The sequence below is a fragment of the Aedes albopictus genome, chromosome 2 (assembly GCF_035046485.1).
Source record: "Aedes albopictus strain Foshan chromosome 2, AalbF5, whole genome shotgun sequence".
Classification (NCBI taxonomy): domain Eukaryota; kingdom Metazoa; phylum Arthropoda; class Insecta; order Diptera; family Culicidae; genus Aedes; species Aedes albopictus.
Window position 1 is genome coordinate 231,366,392 of NC_085137.1, and position 22,818 is coordinate 231,389,209.

The 22,818-nt window shown below is 41.1% G+C and overlaps 1 protein-coding gene across 2 annotated transcripts in view; it reads right to left on the reverse strand.

The window, feature by feature from the left end:
• Window positions 1-22,818, reverse strand: part of LOC109412362 (S phase cyclin A-associated protein in the endoplasmic reticulum) — a 182,144-nt gene that overhangs the window by 117,363 nt on the left and 41,963 nt on the right. For both annotated transcript variants that reach the window (XM_062851325.1, XM_062851326.1), the window contains exon 9: window positions 13,792-13,931. In XM_062851325.1, the coding sequence (XP_062707309.1) occupies window positions 13,792-13,931 (140 nt within the window). The remainder of the gene's footprint in view (window positions 1-13,791; window positions 13,932-22,818) is intronic.

Genomic DNA, 22,818 nt, shown 5'->3' on the forward strand with positions numbered 1-22,818 from the left:
ATGGGATTTTCCCCTTTTGCCGGAGCGGGAATTGACACAAAGATAGCGAAAACTTGTTCGCTAAATTTCACCAGCAACAGCAGCAGCGGTTAGAATCTCCTAACCGATCTTTTCCGGGGGTTTGGGCTGATTTGGTTACGGATGGCAGCGGTTCTCAAACGTTGTCAAACAGGTTTAGAGTTCAACTTCAAATTAATTGTTTGGTTTAAATTTTGTACAAATTGTAGACAGTGTATACCGAATGAGACTCAGAACCAAGTTTGTATTCAAATTGAAATAATTCAAGTTGTATAGCATGAATTATTTCATGACATCAAAAATGATGCTCACTTTGCATAAAATGAGTACAGTTGAAAAACTAGTTTTTGTTAGATTCCCTGATTCTTTCTGTGTTTAATTTCCAGTAATTAGTTCTAGCCTCATTTTTTTTTTTAGCTTAAATTATTTTTACGGTGTATGAACTTGTTATGGTGATTTGCCTATTCTCCAACCAGAAGCACATGGAAAGCCTAATATCTGCAATAGTTTGCACACGCAAACACGTCAGTAACTGTACAAAGCATACGTTAACCTTCGAGCAGTCGCGTCTTTCACTACCTGCAATGACGACACGCTCACGCTGTGTACCAAAAGCGTGCACGACACGACCGCATCATGATATGTCGTCAGTCTATCTGCTAAGCTTTATGAAAATCGTTGCAATGCTTTTAATGTTTGCTCTGAGACAACGAACGTAGAAGGAAGTTTTGAAGGTGGTTAGCGTATTGTTCGATCGTCATTTGGTCGAATGCCATCTGGACGAATTGGTCGTTTGACCGACTGCCGTTAGACTGAATTATGCCCAAGTAACAGAACTAGCTGTATAACGGTTTATTAAGCTAAACTTTGCTTAAGAGTAGTTTGTCCCACTCACACAAAAATGTTTATTGGGTGGTCAACAGAAGGTGGTTAACAACGGCGTACACTCATCGCTACGAGTTGTAGCCCATCAAATATTAAGTGGGTATAAGTAACGGTAACACTCACTGGAAACGTTTGCAAACCCCTGCCAAGCACTGATGTCTCAATTTCCTCGGTATCTGCTGGGTAAAGTATGACAACTGTTCCGCTCTCTTCCTGTCCTAATAACGGAAAAAGGGGTGACTTCTGGTATCGGTGTGCACTCAACCCTGCACCATGAAAGAATTAATTTCATTTAATTTGGATATTGACGTAATGGCTTGAGGTATAATTAACGAAGATTTATCAGATCGTTGGGCGTATCCGGGTAGAATTAGGAAACCATGTGCTTCGAATCACCCACCCACGAAGAAGGCCAAAGGGCTTTACTAGTTGTAGAGCTCTACCAACCGCCTAGTTGCCACTGAAGTGGAGTCAAAGTGCACCGTTATTGTGAAAGGAAGTCCCTAAAACAACTCCCGGGCTAAGAAAACATGCATCGCTATCTGTCTCCCAAGACAGCGCCGAGCCGCCGAGGAACACCCATGCTGCCGCCACCACCGCCGCCGTTTTTGAGCCACTTGAAACACTTAATTTTACATCGCCGAAAAATGCTAGAGGTAGAGAATGACGGTTTCCACCGCTGTTGAAGGAACGCATCTGCTCGATCAACCGACCTGGCTTAGCCCTGCGAGAAGACGTAATGTTCATCTTGCTTGGCGGCATCGACATAGGAACGCTGCTAAACTTGACGCACCACCGTGATGGGAAGTGTCTCCAACGCCAACGTTATTGCGTTTTCCATGCGCTGGCTGACGGGAAACGGTTGAAGAATTACGAATTGTGTTGGCGGCTTGTTTGCACGTTTGAACTTCGGTGCGACTGAAAACAACACGGTGGAAAACATTTCAGGTCACGCCCAAGAACAGGTCACGATGAGAAGTTGCACAACTTTGAAGTTGATCAAATAAGTAAAATAGTTTGATGAAAATTTGAAGCTTCGAAACATTCTATATTTGTCTTATTACATAGTACATATGCACACTTCCGATCCTGACTCCAAATTTTTGGGTCTCCTTAAAAGATCCTATCTTCGCCAATTTGCATTCGATTTCAAGAGATAATAATACCAGTATAATTTTATACCTGATTTAGCTGCAAATTTTCAAAGAATGTTAGTATGATATCAAAATATAAAGTTAAATTTTCTCAAGTTCTATATCAGCACAACTTTTTTACTATAGTTACATTCTGATCCGTAAGTACACAAGACATTCTAGACGAGGGAAAGAGTAAGTAATACCAAGCCAAATATAATAATATAAATATTATCAGATTTGAACTACATACTCCAAACTTGTTTTCCCAGGGGGAATCCTTGAAATCCCAGAAATCTTAGGAAGAATCCTCAAAGAAAGCCCGGGAAGAATCAGTGAAAGAATTCTGTCAGGAATTCCAGAAGGAATCGCGGGAGAAACCCAGGAAGAGTTTTGAAAGAATTTCTGCAGAAATCCCGAAATAATTCCCTAAGAGAATCCAGAAAGAGATCTAATAGTCCTAATAGGAATTAATGTAGAAATTGTTGGAGATATGTGTAGCAATAGCGTTAGCAATTAGCAGATCATAGTAGGCGGAGTGATGCAATGTAAATATATTTTCTGTTGCCAAACGAATGGCACCGTTGAGTGAAAATAAATCCCATTTTTATTTCGTGTTTCGTACAAAACCTGATATTTCACTGCCTTAGATCAACAGGTTATGGGCCTAGCGACAGAGTTTTGTAGTGAGTTGTGGAATAGAATGGATTTTTCAAAGCTGGGAATAAAGCGATTGTCGTACGACAACTACAAAACCTGGACGATTCGCGCTCGTCAGGTTAGCATTTATGGAGTTTTGTTTGAGCTGTAACCCCGAGGAAAGATCGGATCAACGACTGGATGGCAAGGATGAATTGGCGCTTCAAATGCTTGGTTTCCTAGTGGAGGACGCACAGTTGAGAATCATCAAGGATGCCACTACTGCAAGGGAAGCATGGACACTGCTTCGTGAATGATTCTTCACGCAAAATAATCCGTTCCCAGAGTTATCAACATTCGATCACGAAAGCTAGAACATGCCAGATTTTAGTTTACGAATATACACTAGCGTGGTTCAAAAAATCGTTTTTGTTCCACGCCGCTTATTCGATTCGTAACCAGATTCTAAGCCTTCTCCCAAAAAAATGAGCTGATTTAGTTGAAAATTGAGAGTGCACAAGCCCTTCAAAGTTTGTATGGGAATTACTATGGGAAAAGGATGATTTTCATTCAATTGACCGTAGTATTTCCCCAAGTGCCCTAGAGTGTTAGTTGACCCTTGGTTATCCTTGTCTACGCTATCAGCCCCAGGAGTTTTTCTAGGGATTCCTCCAGAAGTATCCCAGGAACTCCTACAGGAATTCCTTCAAAAATAATTATCGCAGTTCCTCCAGGAATTTAACCAGGAATTTATCCAGGAATTATTCAAGGTATTCCTCCAGGCATTCCTTTGGGATTTCATCCAAGCATTTCTCTGTGAACTCCTCCAGGAATTCCACTAAGAATTCCTCCAGGATTTACCATTCAGGAATTTCTCCAGGGAATTTTCCAGGGATTCATCCGGAAATTTTATAAACAATTTCTCCTCTAGGGATTCCTCTGGAGATTCCGCCAGGAATTTTTTCATGGATCCTCCAAAAATTGCCCCAGGAATACACCAGGAATTCCTTCAGGGATTCCTATGAGGATTCTTCCAAAGATTCCTCCAGGAATTCCTTCGATGATTCCTCTAGTATTTCCTCTAGAAATTCATCTAAGAATTCCTCCTGGAATTCCTTCAGAAATTGCTCTAGCAATTCCTCCTGGAATTCCTCGGGAAATTCCTCCTGGAATTCCTCGGGAAATTCCTCCTGGAATTCCTCGGGAAATTCCTCCAGATACTTATCTGGGAATTCCTCTAGGAATTTCTCCAGAAATTTCTCCAGGGATTCCTTCCAAATCTTATTTAGAGATTGCTACAGGAATTAATTCAAGGATTCCTCCAGGAATTCTCCCAGGGATAGTTCCTGTTGGGAATATGCAATACTGTTTCCTCTCAGGCATTCGGCGAGATCGAAGGCGAGATCAACCCTGCGAAAACTTTCCACAGCAGAGCCGAGCGAGCGCGCCACGCGTGCATCAATGAGTAGCATTATTCATTCAGTCCCTTACGTTAAACCGTTCAGACGTGATTAAAGTATTTTTCTAGTTTCATTCACACGAAGTGTTTCATTCCGAGTCCGTTTCCCTTCTTTGGTTATTTCGTTTCCATTGTGTTTTGTCCACCTCTGCGCAACAGTTCCACGGAATCGCCCCACGAATTCTTCAAGGGATTTCTCCAGGATTTCCTCCTAAGATTCCGCCATGATTTGTCCAGAAGTTCCTCCAGGAATTCCTCCTGGGTTTCTGACAGAAATCTGTCCAGAAGTTGCTCTAGGCATTCCTCCCGAGGTTTCTCCAAAAATTGCTTCAGGGATTCCTCCAGGGTTTTTTTTTTTTTCAAGAATTCCTACAGAGATTCTTCAAGAATTTCTCTAGAAATTTCTCTGAAGATTCCTCCAGGAATTCATCAAGAGGCTTCTTCAGAATTACCCCAGGAATTCCTTCAAAAATTCCTCCAGACATTGATCCTGGAGTTCCTCCTGAATTTTCTAAAGAAATTAACTATCGCAATTTCCTTCAACTATTCCCCCAGGAATTTCTCCCGGATTCCACTCAAAGAAATCCTCCAGGGATTCCTGCATGAACTCCTCCTGAGATTCCTCTAGGAATTCCTTCAAGGATTTCTTCAGGAATAATCCAGGAAGTTCTCCAGGGATTCCTTCAGAAATTACCCCAATTCTCCTGGAATTATTTCAGATATTCCTCCAGCCATTTCTCGATGGGCTTCTCCAGAAATTCCACCAAGAATTCCTTCAGGAACTACCCACCCCAGGTATTTCTTCAGGAATTCATCCAGGAATTTCTTCAGAAATTGGTCCAGGAATTCCCCCGCGATTTTTTTCAGAAATTCCTACAGCATTTCATCCAGCAATTTCTGCTGGAAGTCTTCCAAGGATTCCTTCAGAAATTGTTTCAGAAATTTATGCAGAAATTCCTCTAGGATTTTTTTTCCAGGGATTCCTCCGGAAATTCGTCCATGGTTACCTCCAGGAATTAATCCAAGAATTTCTCCTCAAGGGATTCCCCCGGAAATTATCACACAGGGGTTTCTCCAAGGATTCTTTTAGGGCTTTCTCTAGGAATTCTTCCTAGGTTTCCGACAGGAATTTGTCAAGAAATTCCTCCAGAGGATTTTTTAGAAATTGTTGCAGGGATTCCTCCAGGGATTTTGCCAAGAGTTTCTCTAGAAATTTCTCCAAGGTTTCCTCTAGGAATTCCTCAAGAGGTTTTTTCAGCATTAACCCAGCAATTCCTTTAGAATTCCTTCAGAAATTGATTCAGGGATTTCTTTGGAAATTGCTACAGCAATTCCTCCTGGAGTTTCCCCAAGAATTCCTTTAGGGATTTATCCAGGAATTCTTCCTGGGTTTCCGACAGAAATTTGTCCAGTATTTCTGTCAGGCAATTCTTCTGAGGTTCCTCCAAAAAATTTCTTAAGGGATTTTTCCAAGAATTCCTAAAGGGATTCTTCCAAGAATTTCTGTACAAATATCTCTCAAGATTTCTTCTGGAATTCCCCAAAAGGAATCTTCTGAAATTTCTCCAGAGAGTCCTCCTAGAATTCCTCTAGGGTATTTTCCAGGAATTCATCCAAGGATTCCTTCAGGATATCGTCCAGGGTTTGCTCCAGGAATTCATACAGGAATTTCTCCAGGGAGTCCTCAAGGAATTTCTCCAGGAATTCTTCCAGGGATTTCTCCAGATATTCCTGCATGAATTCCTCCAGGAATTCCTCCACGGATTAATACAGGAAATCTTCCAGGGATTATTATAGGAATTCATTCGGGAATTCCTCCAGGGGATTACTCCGGGAATTTTTCTAGAGGTCTCCCAGAATTCCTCTAAAGGTTTCATCAGAAATTCATCTAGGATTTTATCAAGGGATTGTCCAAGGTATTCTTCCAGGAATTTCTCCAGGGATGCCTCCAAGAAATCCTTCAATTATTCCTTCAAAAATTTCTCCAGGGATTTGTCCAGAAGATTTCCCAGGATTTCCTCCAGAGATTCATCAAGGAATTGCTTCAGGGATTTCTCCAAGAATTCCTTCTGTGATTTCTCAAAGAATTTCTCTAGGGACTCTTTCAGGAATTCGTCCAGAAATTCCTCAGAGGATCCATCCAGATTTTTTTCTAGTAATTCTTACAGGGATTCCTGATGCGGTTACTTACACTGATTATACTGTTTGTATGTTTTTCATAGTTTACATCTTATGAATTAGTTATTTTTATTTTTTCATCATTTCATAGTTCTTGTATGCTTTTCATACATTGAAAAGCGAAATCCATAAGACTTGTCGTATGAAAAATTTCATAAGGAGCATCGTATGAAAATCATAAGATGTGTTATGAAACACCATTGCTAAAAAAACAACAAAACCTTTTATTGGCTTCTAACCACTTCAACTTCCGAAGCGTCGATGGCCGAATGAGTAAAGCACGCACTTGCCAACCTTGGCGTTCCTGGTTCGATTCCAGGTTGCGATTTTTTTTAATTTGTGCAAAATATTTCATAAAAATATGTATGATAGTCATAAGACATAGTTTTAGTTCTTATACGTTATCGGTATGATTGTCATACGTGAGTGTAATGAAATTTATACAGTAACAGTATGACAATAATAGTTGGCGCTTTGAATCCAAAATCATAGTTCGTAACTATGATGTTCGCAAGAAATTCTTGTGGCAAAAACTCATAGTTGATTCGTATGATTTTCGGAGTTGCAGTATCCTCAGTGTAGGATAGGTGAGGTTTTTTTAACGTAATGTACAAAATACAACAGCGTGAATGCTGAAGAATGCAGTAATGCTTTTCAAGAATATAATGCTATTTTTTTTTTCAATTTCATCGTGTTACGTTTAGTTATAAAAGGTAGTTGGTACCAATTTGCTGAGGCTGCTCAATTCAACCCTCTCTTCTTTTTGGCGTAACGTCTAAACTAGGATAACGCCTGAATCGCTTAGAGTTTAATGAGAACGTTGAAAAATATTATAACTTCCTCAATGAACATTTTAATTTGTGCATTCTTTGATAGACACGCAAATGCTCGATGCCCAAGAAAGTTAATGAAATTTATAGTTATCGACTAGAAATCACCTTCAGCATGGTTTCAATGAATGCACTCGCGTTTACGCTTCAGCTATATGGGCCTTTTATAATGTGACATCTATTTTCTCTGGGCTCCAAAAACTTCTGCTGTATTCCATTTCAAATTCTAACAGTTTTTTTTTCACATGATACTTGAATTCCACAAGGAAGCATTTTACAATATTATTCTGTGATGCTGCTAGAAATTTCAGAACTTCATTGGGATACCCTAAAAAGAATTCCTTTGAAAACTTAAGTGTAGAATATAGGTAATATAGATGTAACAAAAAAAAAGATTTTGTATTCAATGAATCAGATTGTAATGTAAAAAAAATATAATAACGATTTGAGAAACACTGAGAAAAAGTCGACTCCTTCCAAAACTAAAATGTGAACTTCAATCTAAGGAGAATCTATTTATCCTCCATTCAGCCTTTCTGATTGGTCGCAACGTGCGCACATAGGATATAAAAACAGAGTGTTTGCCGTACCAAGCTCATTCTGAAAACGGATGTCATAAACGACACAGGTTGCAGCAGCGGAGACCCTGTTAGCATCAGTATGGAGCGCCAGCAGCAGCAGCAGAAGTGAAAAAGCCACCAGTGAGATTTTGAGAGTTTCCTCACTGGGGCTGCAACACACTTCGACTGCAAACGCTTGTCGATATCCAGCACCAGGAAGCGGAAATTTCGACATTAACCTTCCAGCGCGCGCGCCATCAAACAACCGAAACTGCACCGCGCTCGCGCTGTATACGAAAAGCGAGGTTTTTTGGTAGTGTTGTACTTTTTACAACGGCGCGCGCGCTGAAGGGTTAAGATTTCATTATTCGGCGATTTAAAAAAGAAGTCATACAAAGAATTGCTATTTATATATGTAATTATAATTCATATTTCTGGTATCATATTTCCAAACAAAACTAATAGAGTCAATCACATAGTCCATTTTGGACAATGATCTTGTAAAATGTGACAAGTTAAGAATAGTCTCCAATAACTATCAATTCAAACGCATATTATGCCAAATCAATGTCTTTTATGGATCTATGTTTATCATTAAGACAGTGGCTCTCAATTTTTTTTCTAATTTCTATACATAAAGTCATGAAAAATTCCTGGGGGGGGTGCTGGCGGATTCTGAGGGGGGCCTGGCCCCCCAGACCCCCCTCTAGTTACGCCAATGACAGTTCACGGTGTGCAATATTTTTGACAGCCACTGGAACTAGTTCCACGGAAACATGAATCCAATTCATGGGGGAAGCATCCTAAATTATTTTTTCAGGAACCTGTTTGAAGGGAATGCATAATAATAGCTGAAATCACCGATTATTATTAATATAAAATGAACTGTATTTCAAGAAAACATGCTGGATCAAATTCAAAATTGTGGGTTTGTGGCCGCCATACGACAAGAAAACAAGTTTGCCAGTTGATATATTACGAACTTTTTTAAACGAAAACTCACTTTCCGATCGACAGTTTTATGATTACTTAATACAATGTATTAATTTTTCAACTGTAGTTTCTACAATTTCACCAATTTGCACACTTGTGGCACTTTTGTTTACAATCGGGTCTCTGGCGTCGCGTCGCAGCCGTAGAGGTGAATGGCAAACCAAAAACAAAAGAATAAAAAATTTTATTGTCATAACTTATTTTGTCATTCAGGAGTTCTTCATGAAGTGCTTAAAACAATATGTGAATAGCATAATATGATATCATATCAAAATATTCCATTCGCTTGTCATTTTAAAATTTGGAAGAATAACTACTGAATGTCTTATTTTGCTATCATAACAAATTTTGCAATTGGTGAGATATTGTTGACCTTTTGCGAGTTTAATGAACTCGCAGTTTTGGCACTTATCAAAAACAACATAATGACAAAGTTTGAATTTTGGTTATTCTAATCAAGGTTGCGACCATTCATTTGCAAAGATTTACATTCATTTGCTATTATCTCAGTTCAGAAGCATGCTATCGAAAAACAATGTATGGATGAATTTTACCTTATAGTTTTATCTGAAAGTTTGCCGAATAACATCAGGGCCGCAAACGTATACCAAAGTCGTGAGCGAGCTGTGAAGGCAACTCTCCACGCGGTGAATGTAAATTTCATTCACGTTGTGGAAAGTAGCCTTCACAGCTCGCTCACGACTTTGGAATGCGTGTGCGACCCCAATGTTATTCGGCAAACATTCAGATAAAACTACAAGGTTAAATTCATCCATACATTGTTTTTCGATAGCATGCTTCTGAACTGAGATAATAGCAAATGAATGTAAATCTTTGCAAATGAATTGTTGCAACCTTGATTCTAATGATAAATTTTGATATTTGTTTGCAATTACTTTCCATCCAAAAAACTTATAAGTTTTCATTTTGTTATGGGAATAAACAACTTACCCTTCTTTTGGATGACAAGGGAATTACTAATTTCGATATTGTTCTTTTTTCAATAACTCAATAATGATATATTTTGCAATTCTCTATCGTAATTTTTTGTTCTTGGTTTGCCATTGTAATGTCAAAATTTGACATTCTTTAGTTATTTTATCGAACAATGTCAGTTATTATTTTTGCCCTTTTGTCACTTATTTCAAACAAACCAATGACAAATTTTACCATTCAGTAATTCTTTTTGAATGGTAAAACTTGCGATTGTTTTGTAATTCTTTTCTGCCCGGGAGATGATGACAGAGTGCGTGCCTTATGTTCCCGTAATCGGGAACAGATTCGTGGATTTAAGACCATGCGTTCTCAATATCGTGATTTAGTTTCTCATTTATGAAAGCGTTACGAATCTAATGCTACGATGGGGTAGCATGAACTAGGTTCTTGGATATGTGATTAGATTATTCGAATATGAGTGAATTACATCACGCTTATGGGAACAAAATCACGAAAATGTTTCAAAGCTAGTTCTGATGTTCATGTTTTTATGTTCCCGAATACCAGAACGGATTTTTATGCGTGTTAAGTTGAGAAAGTTTCATTGGTCAAAAGGCTATCGAAAAACTGGAGCTGCCAGAAGGTGGGGATATGCGACAACATCTTATTGAGTTTGATGCACTATTTGAAGAAATGGAAAACGTAGGATGCAAAATGGACGAGGACAAGAAGCCGACAGTCATCTTGGCAAACAGTCGTACGAAAGTATTGTGTGAATTCTGGAGAAAAAAAAATGCCGCAAAGAATTCATAACAGCATTTCAGGAGAAATCAATGAAAAAATCCTGGAAGGAATCCCATGAAAAAAGCTGGAAAGAATCAATGAAGAAATCCTGGAAGCAATCTCTAAAATAAACCAGGAAGCAATCCTTGACGGAAAGCCAAGAGAAATCATATGAAATAAATTAAGGAATTCCAGTAAAGATTACAGAGGAATCCTAAGATATTTTAAGAAGGAAGAAATCCCAGAAGAAGTTTCTAAAGAAATTCCGGGAAGAGTTCTACAAAGAATCCTGAATAAATCTTGGAAGGAAACCTGGCAAAAATCAATGAAGAAATCCCGGGAGGTATCAATGAAGGTCTGAAGGCAACCCGCTAGAAAATCCTGTAAGGTGTAAGAATTCCAGGAGAAAATCAAAATTTCTTGAAAAAAATCAGTGATGGAATCTCAGGAGTCAGAAATAATCCGTGAAACAACCCGGAAAACTGACGGAAAGTTATAGAAATCAATGAAGGAATCTCTGGAGGAATCCCTGATGGAATGTCAAACAATATTCCTGGAAGTATCGCGGGATAAATTCCTTAAGGAATGTCAAGAGAATTGCATTAAGGAATCGCGGGAAGCATTCCAAATGGAATTCTAGAAAAAAATCCGGAAGGATTTCTTTACATAATTCCGGAGAAATCCCTGAAGGAATCCCTAAAGGAAACTCGCAAAGTATCAATGTTGGAATTCCTGAGGAAATCCCGGGAGGTATCTTTTTCCGGTATGAATCGTTGGCGGAAATCCAGAGATTTTTTTAAGAAATAGAATCCCGGCTGAAATCCCTGGAAGAATCCCAGAATGAATCCGGGGAGGAATCCCTGAAAGAATGTCGGAAGAAACCTTCAAAGGAACGAACCAAAATTTCCCACTCAAACGTAAAATCTGTGCTGTTGTACGTCAGTGAAACTTGTTGTGTATCAGTGGAGAACACTCAACGGTTGCAGGTCTTCATCAATAGACGTACGCGGTATATAATTCGTACATGGTGGCCTCGCAATTGGATCTCCAACGTGGAGCTCCATCGTCGATGTCATCAAAAGCCGATAGCGACAGAAATTCGGGAGCGGGAATGGAGGTGGGTCGGCCACACTCTACGCAGTGGCGGGAACGAAATCTCCAAACAAGCGTTAGATTGGATCCTCACAGGACCTCGTAGCAGAGGCCGGCCCAGAGAATCATGGCGTCGCAGCCTCAACAAAGAAATAAAGAAAGTCGACAGAAATTTGATCTGGACACAGGTTAAGGCGATGGAGGGCAATCGCGCAGGATGGGGATCTTTCAATTCGGCCAGATAGGGTCTGGGACCATTTGTGCAGAGGAACCTATTTTGGGCACTTGCTGCTATAACTATAACTCAGTCAATTTCAATCCGATTGACTTGAATTTCATGGCTAGATACTGTACGTATCTGATCGTGTCCCGAAAATCAAGTCAATCGGTTGAAAATTGACTGAATTATAGCAGTAGGTGCCCAAAATAAGTCCCCGTGCCCAAATGGTCCCAGACCATACTCATGATTGAAAGCAGAAGTGAGTAAGTATTTGCTATTTTTGGACACCCTAGAGTATATGGGGTCTCCAGTTAGCCTAGTAGTTAAGGCTATGGATCGCCAATCCGGAGACGGCGGGATCGATTCCCGTTCCGGTCGGGAAAATTTTCTCGACTCCCTGGGCATAGTGTATCATTGTACTTACCTCACAATATACAAATTCATGCAAAGGCAGGCAAAGAAAGCCCTTCAATTAATAACTGTGGAAGTGCTCTAAGAACACTAAGTTGAAGCGAGGCAGGCCAAATCCCAATGAGGACGTAGAGCCATAAAGAAGAAGAAGAAGACTTTATGAGCATGCTCAGAGGTTCTATTGCAAAAACAGTAAGAAATTACCAATTAAAACAATTTTCCTCATACATACTACCTGAGGAGAGATTTTGCAAGTTCTCTCAAAAATCTTATTTCTTCTCAAAATCACTTGTAGATTTCTTTAGAAACTTTCCAAGATCCACAAAAATATCCAAACGGTGTCAAGCAAAAATATATAACTGTCAAAAATTCAAAAAAAAACTCTAAATAACATTCCTAAACAAGAAATTTCAGGATTCTAAATACAGTTGATTGTCTACATATCGATACGGGCCCGTCCATGAACCATGTAGACTCCAAGAAAGTGAGTCGCTTGCCAGTATCTACGCTCCATATAAATGTTCAAAATTTTGCATGGACACAAGTTTACGAGAGAAAGTGGGGGCGTCTGTGATGGCCAAAATTAAATTTCAAAACTAGCGAGCTAATCCCCTTTTTACTATTCTTCTGGTGGACCTTCCTCAACGCATTTCCACGGTCGTTTCACTGAAGTACCGGCCAAAACACGACGAAAACTCCGCACCGTCGGCATGCATAGTTTATTGATTTATAAAAACAAAAGTCAAGCAAACCACCTCCCGCAAACCACACCGATGCATAATTCACCAAGAAAGTACATAAGTCAAAATTAAATATTCAATAAATAACGCATAAAATATACAAAACACCTCGAACGCTCGGGGCTTGAGACACCACCGGCACTGACTGATTGGACTGGAGCCGGTCGGTGTGTGGCTGTGGCGAGGTGGACAATGCCGCCGTCATCATCATGTTCGGGATGGCTTAGCCTAAAAGCTTTAGCCTTGAACTCGCACACGGGTCGTCCGCCGAATTGGCGTAGACAGAGAAATTTACACAACATATACCTACTCAATTTCAATTCAACCAAGCTGCTCCACTAAATACACGGATGAGTGGGTTTGCAAAAATTCCTGACAATTCTAACCATCCCGTTAGCGACTGCAACATGCAGTTCATCACGACATCTAGTTTACATACGAACGATATTCATGCTACGTGGATAGTAACCACTCTTTACGAATAGGTCGAACTACCATCGCTGCTGACTACAACCATTCATCATCGTAACCTGAGGCATTCAGGACACCGTATGTGTAGATCTGTGGTGTCTTGGTGGTATGGAAATGCATGTTTATTGGCAATCTGAAGGGACATTTCTTTATGCCAGACAAGTCGCTATAGCGTCATATATATGTTGGTACAAGTTAGCACACTACTGAAACATATATCTATGCTGCTGTAAAGTAGTATGCGGTCGGTTGTGTTGGACGTGTATTTCTCGTGTGGAGAATTAAGACCAACCAACACATCAACCCAAAAGCTGTTGCATGGCAAAGACTACCGTATCTTCTCGCTGGTATAGCCCGTATACGTAAGTGCACTACAGAAGAAGTCAGAAAGGGACGCCAAATGTCGGAGCGCAACATAGATTGTGCTCGCTCACGCCACTTACCTTATGAGATCCGGAAGGCGTTCCACAACCTTTGGGTGTGTCTGCTTGAGTGAGTTTGTCGGCGACAGCGCCACAGTGCAGGCCAGTATTAGCTCGGTGGATAGCTCAACTGGGTACAAAGGACACTTCTCCTCCGGTGTCTGTCGGAAAGAAACAAAAGAATAGATACGTTAATAACTTGGTCGGTATAAAAGTTAGATCAAAAATTCTTCGAAAAGCCGACCAGAGTGATGATGGGGGAATGGGTATGGCAGACAACGAATCTCCGCTTCCAGACTGGGGCGAATGTGATTGTTAGACGAAGCGAAACGTGCTGGGGCATAAATATGTTGCTTCATTGTCAACCGTTTAGAACCCACCGTCGTCGCAAATAATCGTTGACGTGTGTTCCCCCTTTTTGATATTGATTTTCAATTTCTGGGCTATTTATGCCGGAAAGTTTGCACCCCTACCCGAGAGCAACCCTGCTGAACTGAAACAATGGCGTTGTTTGGCGGTAGGTATGGGGTACCAACTCGTTTCTCGTCGTAGCAGAGCAGTCCCACTTGTCAGCACTTATCACTGTTGCGCTCTTGTTGTACATAATCTTATACCCCGTCAACTGCGCCTAGTACATGCCATCATAGAGAGAGATACATAGGAGCCTTTGTCGGCGGCCGAACCAGGAAACTCGGAACAAAAGTGGAAAAACTGAAATGACACAACAACCGATGGTGTATGTATCGGCAGGCAGCCACTTCTCTCCGGGCGCATTAATTCACGGCAAGGCAGGCGACAGCGCCTATCCAACTCGGTCGTATCGTACTTGACTGCGACAACTTTAAGCTTGGCTATTGTCACATTAAAGTGCACTGCTTGTTGGAGGAGATATTTATGAGTTGAAGGGAATTGAAACAGCTGAATATATTAAGGCTTTAAACGAAACGTTACCAGATGGCCCTCTGTGTCATACTATTTCGGGAAATTTAAGCAATGGCAGATTTTCAAAAAAATCTTACATGATAATCAGTATCAGTTCTTGCTATAAACTCCAAACTATTAAGAGAAAATGATCACTCAGTCCTTTGAGGCCTGAATTTTCCAAGCATTATTATTTGATTATTATACAGTTTTGTTAACGTATTTCAAAATTGTTTTGTTTTGATTTAGATTGATTTGATTTGTCTTTATTAAAGAGACTTTCAGCCCTTGGCTGGTTAGTCTCTACTTTTTGTTTTGTTGTTCAATAACGATCAAACGATCAAAAAAAATCGATCAAATCTGACTATACATGTCAATGGTTGCTATTCCGTTATTGATCTGAGCTGGTACCAATTGCACTGAGATCCAAATAAATAAGGGCTGGGACACTCCACTTATTCTCAAAGTGCAATTCTAGCAGCTCATACATTTTTGGATCAATACCGGCGCCGGCCACGTCCTTATAGTCAGTTGGGAAGGGAAAGGAATGTTAGAGTGTGCTGGTTTTTGCTACTAAAGACCGAGATCACCTCTGCATCCCCACATCCAGCACGGACTGGAGTATTTGTTAGACGGAAAGGATGGGAGATCAGGGAGTCACCGTTGGGTCGGTGATGCGATCCATGGATAGGGGTTATTTATAGTGTTCGTAAGGTGATAGATTGTGTGGTGAATGAGGTGAATAAGGTTAAGCGGCACAGCAAGCTTTGGTTGCATAACTTGTAGGCGTTTTATATACACTGTGCTGTGAGTGGAAATTGGAAGGGAGGGAAACGACTTTTTCCAATTCGTTTCTGGTTCTAGCGATGGCTATGAACATATGAATATACATGAGTTGTATATGTAGAGAAGAGAGAGAGAGAGATAAAGTGGATAGAAAGATACAAAGTAGGATGAAAAGGGTTCCGGGTCATTTGGCCGAACGCCATTTGGCCGAATGCCGTTTGGCCGAATGCCGTTTGGCCGAACGCCATTTGGCCGAATGCCATTTGGCCGAATGCCGTTTGGCCGAAAAATGAATGATGAAATCAAGTGACCATACCACTGTTCCCCGTCCCAGTACACCTCGAAAGAACAGCCTATGATTCAAAGAAGGAAAAATCTTCGATGATATATTGACAGTTTCAACGCCAACTAATCCCTGAATATTAAAACTAGAAAGAGTAGCCTATGATAAAAAGAAGGAAATACTTCTGATAATCATATTGGCAGTTAGAATGTCAAAAACTTCCTCTGAATTCTTTTGATCATGATTCGGCCAAACGGAATTCGGCCAAACGACCCTTTCGGCCAGATGGCATTGGGCCAAATGGCGTTCGGCCAAACGGCATTCGGCCAAACGGCATTCGGCCAAACGCCCTTCGGCCAAATGGCCGGACACCGATGAAAAGGGACGGGCCAGGGATTGAACCCATGACCTTCTGCATACGAATCAGAAGCGGAAGCGGTAGCCACTAGACCACCAAGCCCGTTTTGTTGTTCAATATCATAAAAACGCAAAAGATAGTGTTTTTTTTCGGATGTGTTCATCCAAACTGAAAGTTATGATATTGGATCAACTGGGCTAATTGGAGCTCATAATATGATAACAGAGTCTATGAGATTATTTCAAGATATCTGGGAAAACCCAAACTGCCCTTCAATTTATAACATGGGATCTACAGCCGTAACAATTTATTGGAATTTTTGAGTTACGTAACATTACGAACCATAAGGACTCCGAGAAGCGTAAGACAAAGGTCTCAATTTCGGTTTAGTAGATCCCCGATCATCTATGACCCCCATGAAATTGTATGAACCATTCCAACCATACAATTTCATTGGTGTCATTGGATGAAGAAAATGATAATCATCCTGCTATGATAGTTACCAGTAAATTGGATAACGGTAGCGATCTTTGGGGTAGCGTTGACCAATTATGCGGGTGCGTATCCAGTTTTTTTTGAACGTACCCTGTTTCTGTGCGGCATCTAAATTCCTCCTGATCGAGCTCGCGATGAAACTACCCACCTAAACTCTGTCTACCCTACCCCGTGGACGAACTCGCAAAGGCGTTGGACGACATCGTCATTTTAGGGGATTTTAATATGTCCGGAGTAACCTGGGCAGCTTCTGACAACGGCTTCCTTCACCTTCACCTAGACCCCGACCATTCGAATTGCATGCCGTTGCCTTACGACTGTTTGATGGTTACAGTGCGTTGACTCTCAGACAAATCAACTTCTTTGTCAATGAGAACTTCCGAAGCCTTATGCCGTTTTTCTTTTTTAATCTGGGTTGGAATTGGATTGGCGGAAAATATGTTCTTGTACCGACTTTTTGAACCCTCTAAGCAGAATACCTTATCCACTGACACTGAGGAAGATTACAAGTGGTAGACGAAATACGCGTATCTGTCAAAGGATAAGCAACATAGGGCGGAATTAAACGGTACGAAACTGATTACACTCATTCGAAAAGGAAAATGTGTAACAAACAACGTCAAACAAAATTTAGTACAAGCGAAACCGAAGTCGGGTTGGGGTTGAAACTGTGACCTCATCCAGTTCCAACCCAGGTTGGAACTGAATCAAAAAGAAAAACGGCATTCATCTCTGCTTCGTCAGTGATCAAGATGTTGCTTCGCTCATAGCTACTGCTCTATCACCGTTGGTAAAAAAAATGAATCAGTATCGTTGATACTTAAGCTCATTTCCCACCAGTCCTGCGATACTAAAATACAGGGGATACTCAAAATAACTGGGGCAGGTGAAATTTTCACTTTTCAAAAAATGTACAACTCGCTGTAACTTTTCGAAAAGGGCATCAAATATTCTCAAATTTTTACTGTAAGTTCATCAACCAGTTGTGTATCAGTGGCTCAAATTTGGAAATGATCGGGCCATTCTTCACAAAGTTATAAAGATTCTAGAAAAAGGTATAATTATCCGATAGCCAACTTTGAGCTGTTATATCTCCGGATTCAATTAACCGAATGCAATGAAATTTTGAACATTAATGACTAATATAATGAACTTTGAAAAACAGTTGACTGAATTTGAAATTATTAATAAGAAAAAAAGTTATGGCGATTTTATTTATTCTATGTTTTTTTAGTAAATTTATCTATTTTTCATATGCATCCCATTACTTTTCAATTTATTGCCGGCTATTTGGTTGTTCTCCTTTAAAACATGAATATATTCAAGTTGATTAGAGGGAATTTAAATGAACTATAATTACCATGTCAAATTTTGAAACGATGATGAAGTTTTGGATAAATTGGTGTTAAATTAGAAAAATAATCTAATCGTTATAATTTTCTTTCGTGTGAAGATTTTAAGTTTAGTCAAAAGTTTTTGATAGCTCATTATGTAAGTCATAAATGATCAAAATTTCATTGCATTCGGTTCATTGAATCCGGAGATATAACAACACAAAGTTGGCTATCGGATAATTATACCTTTTTCTAGAACCTTTATAACTTCGTGTAGAATGGCCCGAAAGTTTGGTTGATCTTGACCATCCCAAATGAATTTAGGAATAGTTTCTACAATTCAAAGGGGGTCATAGATAATACTTGAACAATAGTTCATAGCTAGAATAACTATTCTACAGCTGTACATGTAAACTAAACTAAAGGACAGTTTGAAGGATTCTATATTTTATAATATCTATTAGTTTTCCGGGTTGCAAAACGATGCGTCGATAAGGAGAGCGTTCAACATAGCTCTGGTTCTCACAAGTTCCCACCTACACGGGCCAAGCGATAACAAAGACCTCCAGTTATTTAAAAGTTGTGTGCTTAGCTGGTAGCTGTCCTTCTGACTCCAACTAGATTGAGGAGGTACGTCCCGAGAGTCTGTTCACCAAGGAGTAGCGGCTCAAGCAGCGTTTGTTCTGGCATCCCAGCGGCTGAGTATGAAATGCTCCACCACCGGAAGCTATACCTAAGGTGGCTGCACTACCACGGTGGATAGGGGAACTTAGACCAACAAACTACTGTGGAGCGGATTTGGTGCGATGGTTAAGACACGTGACTATCACGCCGAGAACCTGGGATCGAATCCTACTCCCGACAAACTCACAAAATATGAGTTCTTCCTTCGGAAGGGAAGTAAAGCGTGGGTCCCGAGATGAACTAGCCTAGGGCTAAAAATCTCGTTAATACAGATAAAAAAAAAACTACTGTTTTCGAAACCCAAAAACCATTACAGAATCCGAAACTGAAAAATTACGAACTGATTCAACGGAAACAACTTTTAGCGCAAAACAAAGAACAAGAATAGGAACTTGGAATGTACTAACCCTAGCCCAGCAGGGTAAACTGGCACAACTAGCCAAATGATGCATGCCGTATGAAGCTTGAGATCTTAGGACTAAGCGAAGTCCGTTGGCCGAACTTTGGAGAACACAGATTGGCGTCGGGTCAAATTCTGCTATACTCTGACCTACGAGGTGAACACGCTCCTCGCCACCGTGGAGTTGGTTTCCTGCTTGACGCTGACCCTCACGCTACGCTCATGAGAGGAGAATTGTAGCCAGATTCAGAACCCGGGTTCGAAACCTTACCATGATCCAATATTACGCGCCAACCGATGCTGCCGAAATGCAAGACAAAGAGAACTTTTACAGCCTACTGAATGCTGTCGTGGACAAGATCCTCATGGGCTACTTCAACACGAAGGTTGGTTCCGACAGATCTGACCATAAGCACGTCATGAGATGCCATGATCTCGGAGAAATACACGGTGAACTATTTACAGAGTTTTGTAGCAACAATGACATGGTGATTGGGGGATCGCTCTTTCCTCATCGACCAGTGCACAAAGTGACATGGGTTTCACGTGATGGCGTCACGGAAAATCAAATCGACCACATCTGCAACAGCCGGAAATGGAGGCGGAGCCTTCTTGATGTGAGGAACAAACGTAGCGCCGACATTGCGTCCGACCATCATCTCCTAATCGGCGTGACTCGGCTGCACATTGCTGGGACCCATCGACAGGAGGAGAAAACCGGGCGCCGGTTTACCACACGCCGACTGAAAGACGCTACAGTGAAAAGGCCCTTCGTCGAGGAGCTAGAGAACCGTGCTGCGGACATTCCGGAAAGTGGGAGCGTAGAAGACCAATAGAGCGCCATTAAGAATGCCTTCATCGCCACCGGCGAAAATAATTTGGGTGAGCTACCCACCCAGAAGAGGCAGTAGAACACAGATGACATGTGGAGGAAGATAGAGGAGCGAAGAAACGCCAAAGCAGCGATAGAGCGAGCGAAAACACGAGAAGCCAAAGCCATAGCCCGTAAGCGCTATTCGGTTCTCGAGAAGGAAGTAAAACGCTCATGTAGACGACAAAAGAGCGTGGGCGGACTACCTAGCCGACGAAGCCGAGAAAGCCGCAAACACAGACGACATTCGTCTCCTCTACGATGTCCCACGTCGCCTTGTAGGACTAAGATGAATGCTACGATGCCCATGAAAGACACATCTGGACAGTCACTGACCGACCCGGCTGACCTGGTGAAACGCTGGTTCGAGCACTTTGGAAACCTTTTTCAAGTGTCGGCCACGCCATCAATACCTCAGCATGATCCGCCAAGGGTTCGACGCATTACCCGTGTCAACACCGAAGCTCCATCAGTGCAGGAGATAGAAACAGCCATCCGTAGCATGAAATCGAACAGGGCCCCAGGGTTCGATCGCATGGCAGCTGAGATGCTCATAGCTGACCCCGTAGTATCCGCACAACTACTACATCAATTATTCTGCAACATATGGGAAACCGCGACATTACAGTGACCTGACTGTATGCGATAATTGGCGGGGCGTCATGTTACTGCGTATCGTTCTCAATGTCCTCTGCAAAGTGATCCTTAACCGGATACAGGAGAAGATTGACGCAACTCTCCAACGGCAGCAAGCCGAATTCCGTACAGGACGATCCTGTGTGGACCACATTGTCACGCTCCGTATCATTCTGGAGCAAATCAATGAATTCCAAGAGTCTCACTACCTGGTGTTTATTGATTACGAAAAAGCTTTCGACCGTCTCAATCACGAAAACATGTGGGAAGCCTTCAGGCGCAAGGGTCTCCCTGAGAAAATCATCGGCCTCATTGAAGCACAGTATAGGGCATTTTCGTGCAGAGTTCTGCACAACGGTGTTTTGTCCGATCCCATCCGGATCGTTGCAGGAGTGAGGCAAGGATGTATACATCGTCGATGTTATCAAACGCCGATAACGACAGAAATTCGGGAGCGAAAGTGGAGGTGGGTCGGCCACACTCTACGCAGGGGCGGAAATAAAATCTGCAAGCAAGCGTTAGATTGGAACCCCGCAGGACATCGCAGCAGAGGCAGGCCCAGTGGCTCATGGTGGCGCAGCCTCAACAACGAAATCAAGCAAGTCGACAGAAATTTGACCTGGCCACAGGTCAAAACGATGGCTGGCAATCTCCCAGGATGGAACTCTTTAAATTCGGCCCTCTGCACCACCGTGGGTGCCCATGACTGAAAGTAAGTAAGTAAGTAGATCCCAGTTTCTCTCATGATTTCTTTCGAAGTTCCTCTCAAGATGTCGAGAAGTCTTTGCGGAGTTTTTTGCAAAACTTATCCGGGATTTCTTCAGATATTTCTCCGCGAATTTCTTACAAGAAATCTCGTAAGTTATCCCAGGAGACATTTCGAGAAAAGCTCTTTGAAAAAATCCTGCAAGAACTCCGGAAGCAATTATTGAAGAAATCCCAAAAGGAACGCAAAAAATCTCGGGATCATTTCTGTTAGAGATTCCGGGAAGAGCTCTGGGAATAATCCCGAGAAAATCTATAAAAAAAAATAATCCCAGGAGGATCACTGCAAGAAATTAGACAATCAACTACAAACAAAAACCTTCAAAAATATCCGAAAAAATCACGGAACAAACTCTGTGAGAAATATAAGCAGTAGTTCCTGCAGAAATCCCGGAAGATTTTCCAAAAAATCTTTGAGAAAGTTCAGGTTAAATTTTGTAAAACTCTGAGAGGAATCTCAGGTAAAGCATCAAAACAAATGCCGCAAGAACCTTTTGGAAATATACCAGCTGAAACTTCTGTAGAAATCCAAGGAGAAACTCTGGAAGAAAGCTAACAGAAATTTATTGAAAAATAACACAGAAGAAACTTCGGAAGAAATTCCGGAAAGAATTCTTGCAGAAAATAAATGAAACACTCTTTAACACCCTTGGAGAAGCTTCAGTAAAAATCCCAGGAATAACTCCTTCAAGAGGAACCCCGAGAGAAACTCTAACAGAAATTCCGCGATAACATCTGCGGTATATCCTGAGAAAAACTATTGTGGAGACCTCGGGATCCTGGTTGAAACTCATGGGAAAACTTCTACAGAAATTATGTATGATCCCCGTAAAACAATCCAGAAGAAATCAATCGGAATGCCGGAACCCTGGAAGATTTTCAAGTAAGAATTCCGGAAATAAATATTCGAATCTCAGCTGGTAGGAAACCGGAATATCAAGACAAATAGCGTGAACAAATACGGATGGAATCTTGTAAAAAAAAACCTGAGAGAAATATCAAGAGGTATTTCCAAAAAAAAATTCACAAAGAAAACCTGACGAAGTTTCTGGAAAATTCGCTACTTTTAATTCATACGACCCAATAAGGTTTTATTTTTCTATCGGTTCAAAATTTCCCTGAGTCTTCCAGGTTTTTCACTGTTAAATAAAATTCCCTGAGGATTCCCGGATTTCCAGGTTTTTTCAGGTATTAGACACTATAAAATACTACCTCAGATTAATTTGGAAATTGCAAGAAGATGTAGGGTTTCGAACTACTTGGGTACCCGCGTCAATTCCCGGCACTTCATAGCAAAACAAATCAAAATATCACTTGCCGCATATTTTCCAAATGTCCTTCCGTAGGTAATCATCTCCCGCAATATTTCCGCAACGAGATCCACAGTCAACGAGCTACACTTTCACTCTGAAGCCGCACAAGTGCTCAAAATAAATATTACACGCCGACGATTGCACTTCGGCAGAACAAAAGTGGATGCCGAAGTGATTTCCCATTTGATTTAGCTGGAAGTTC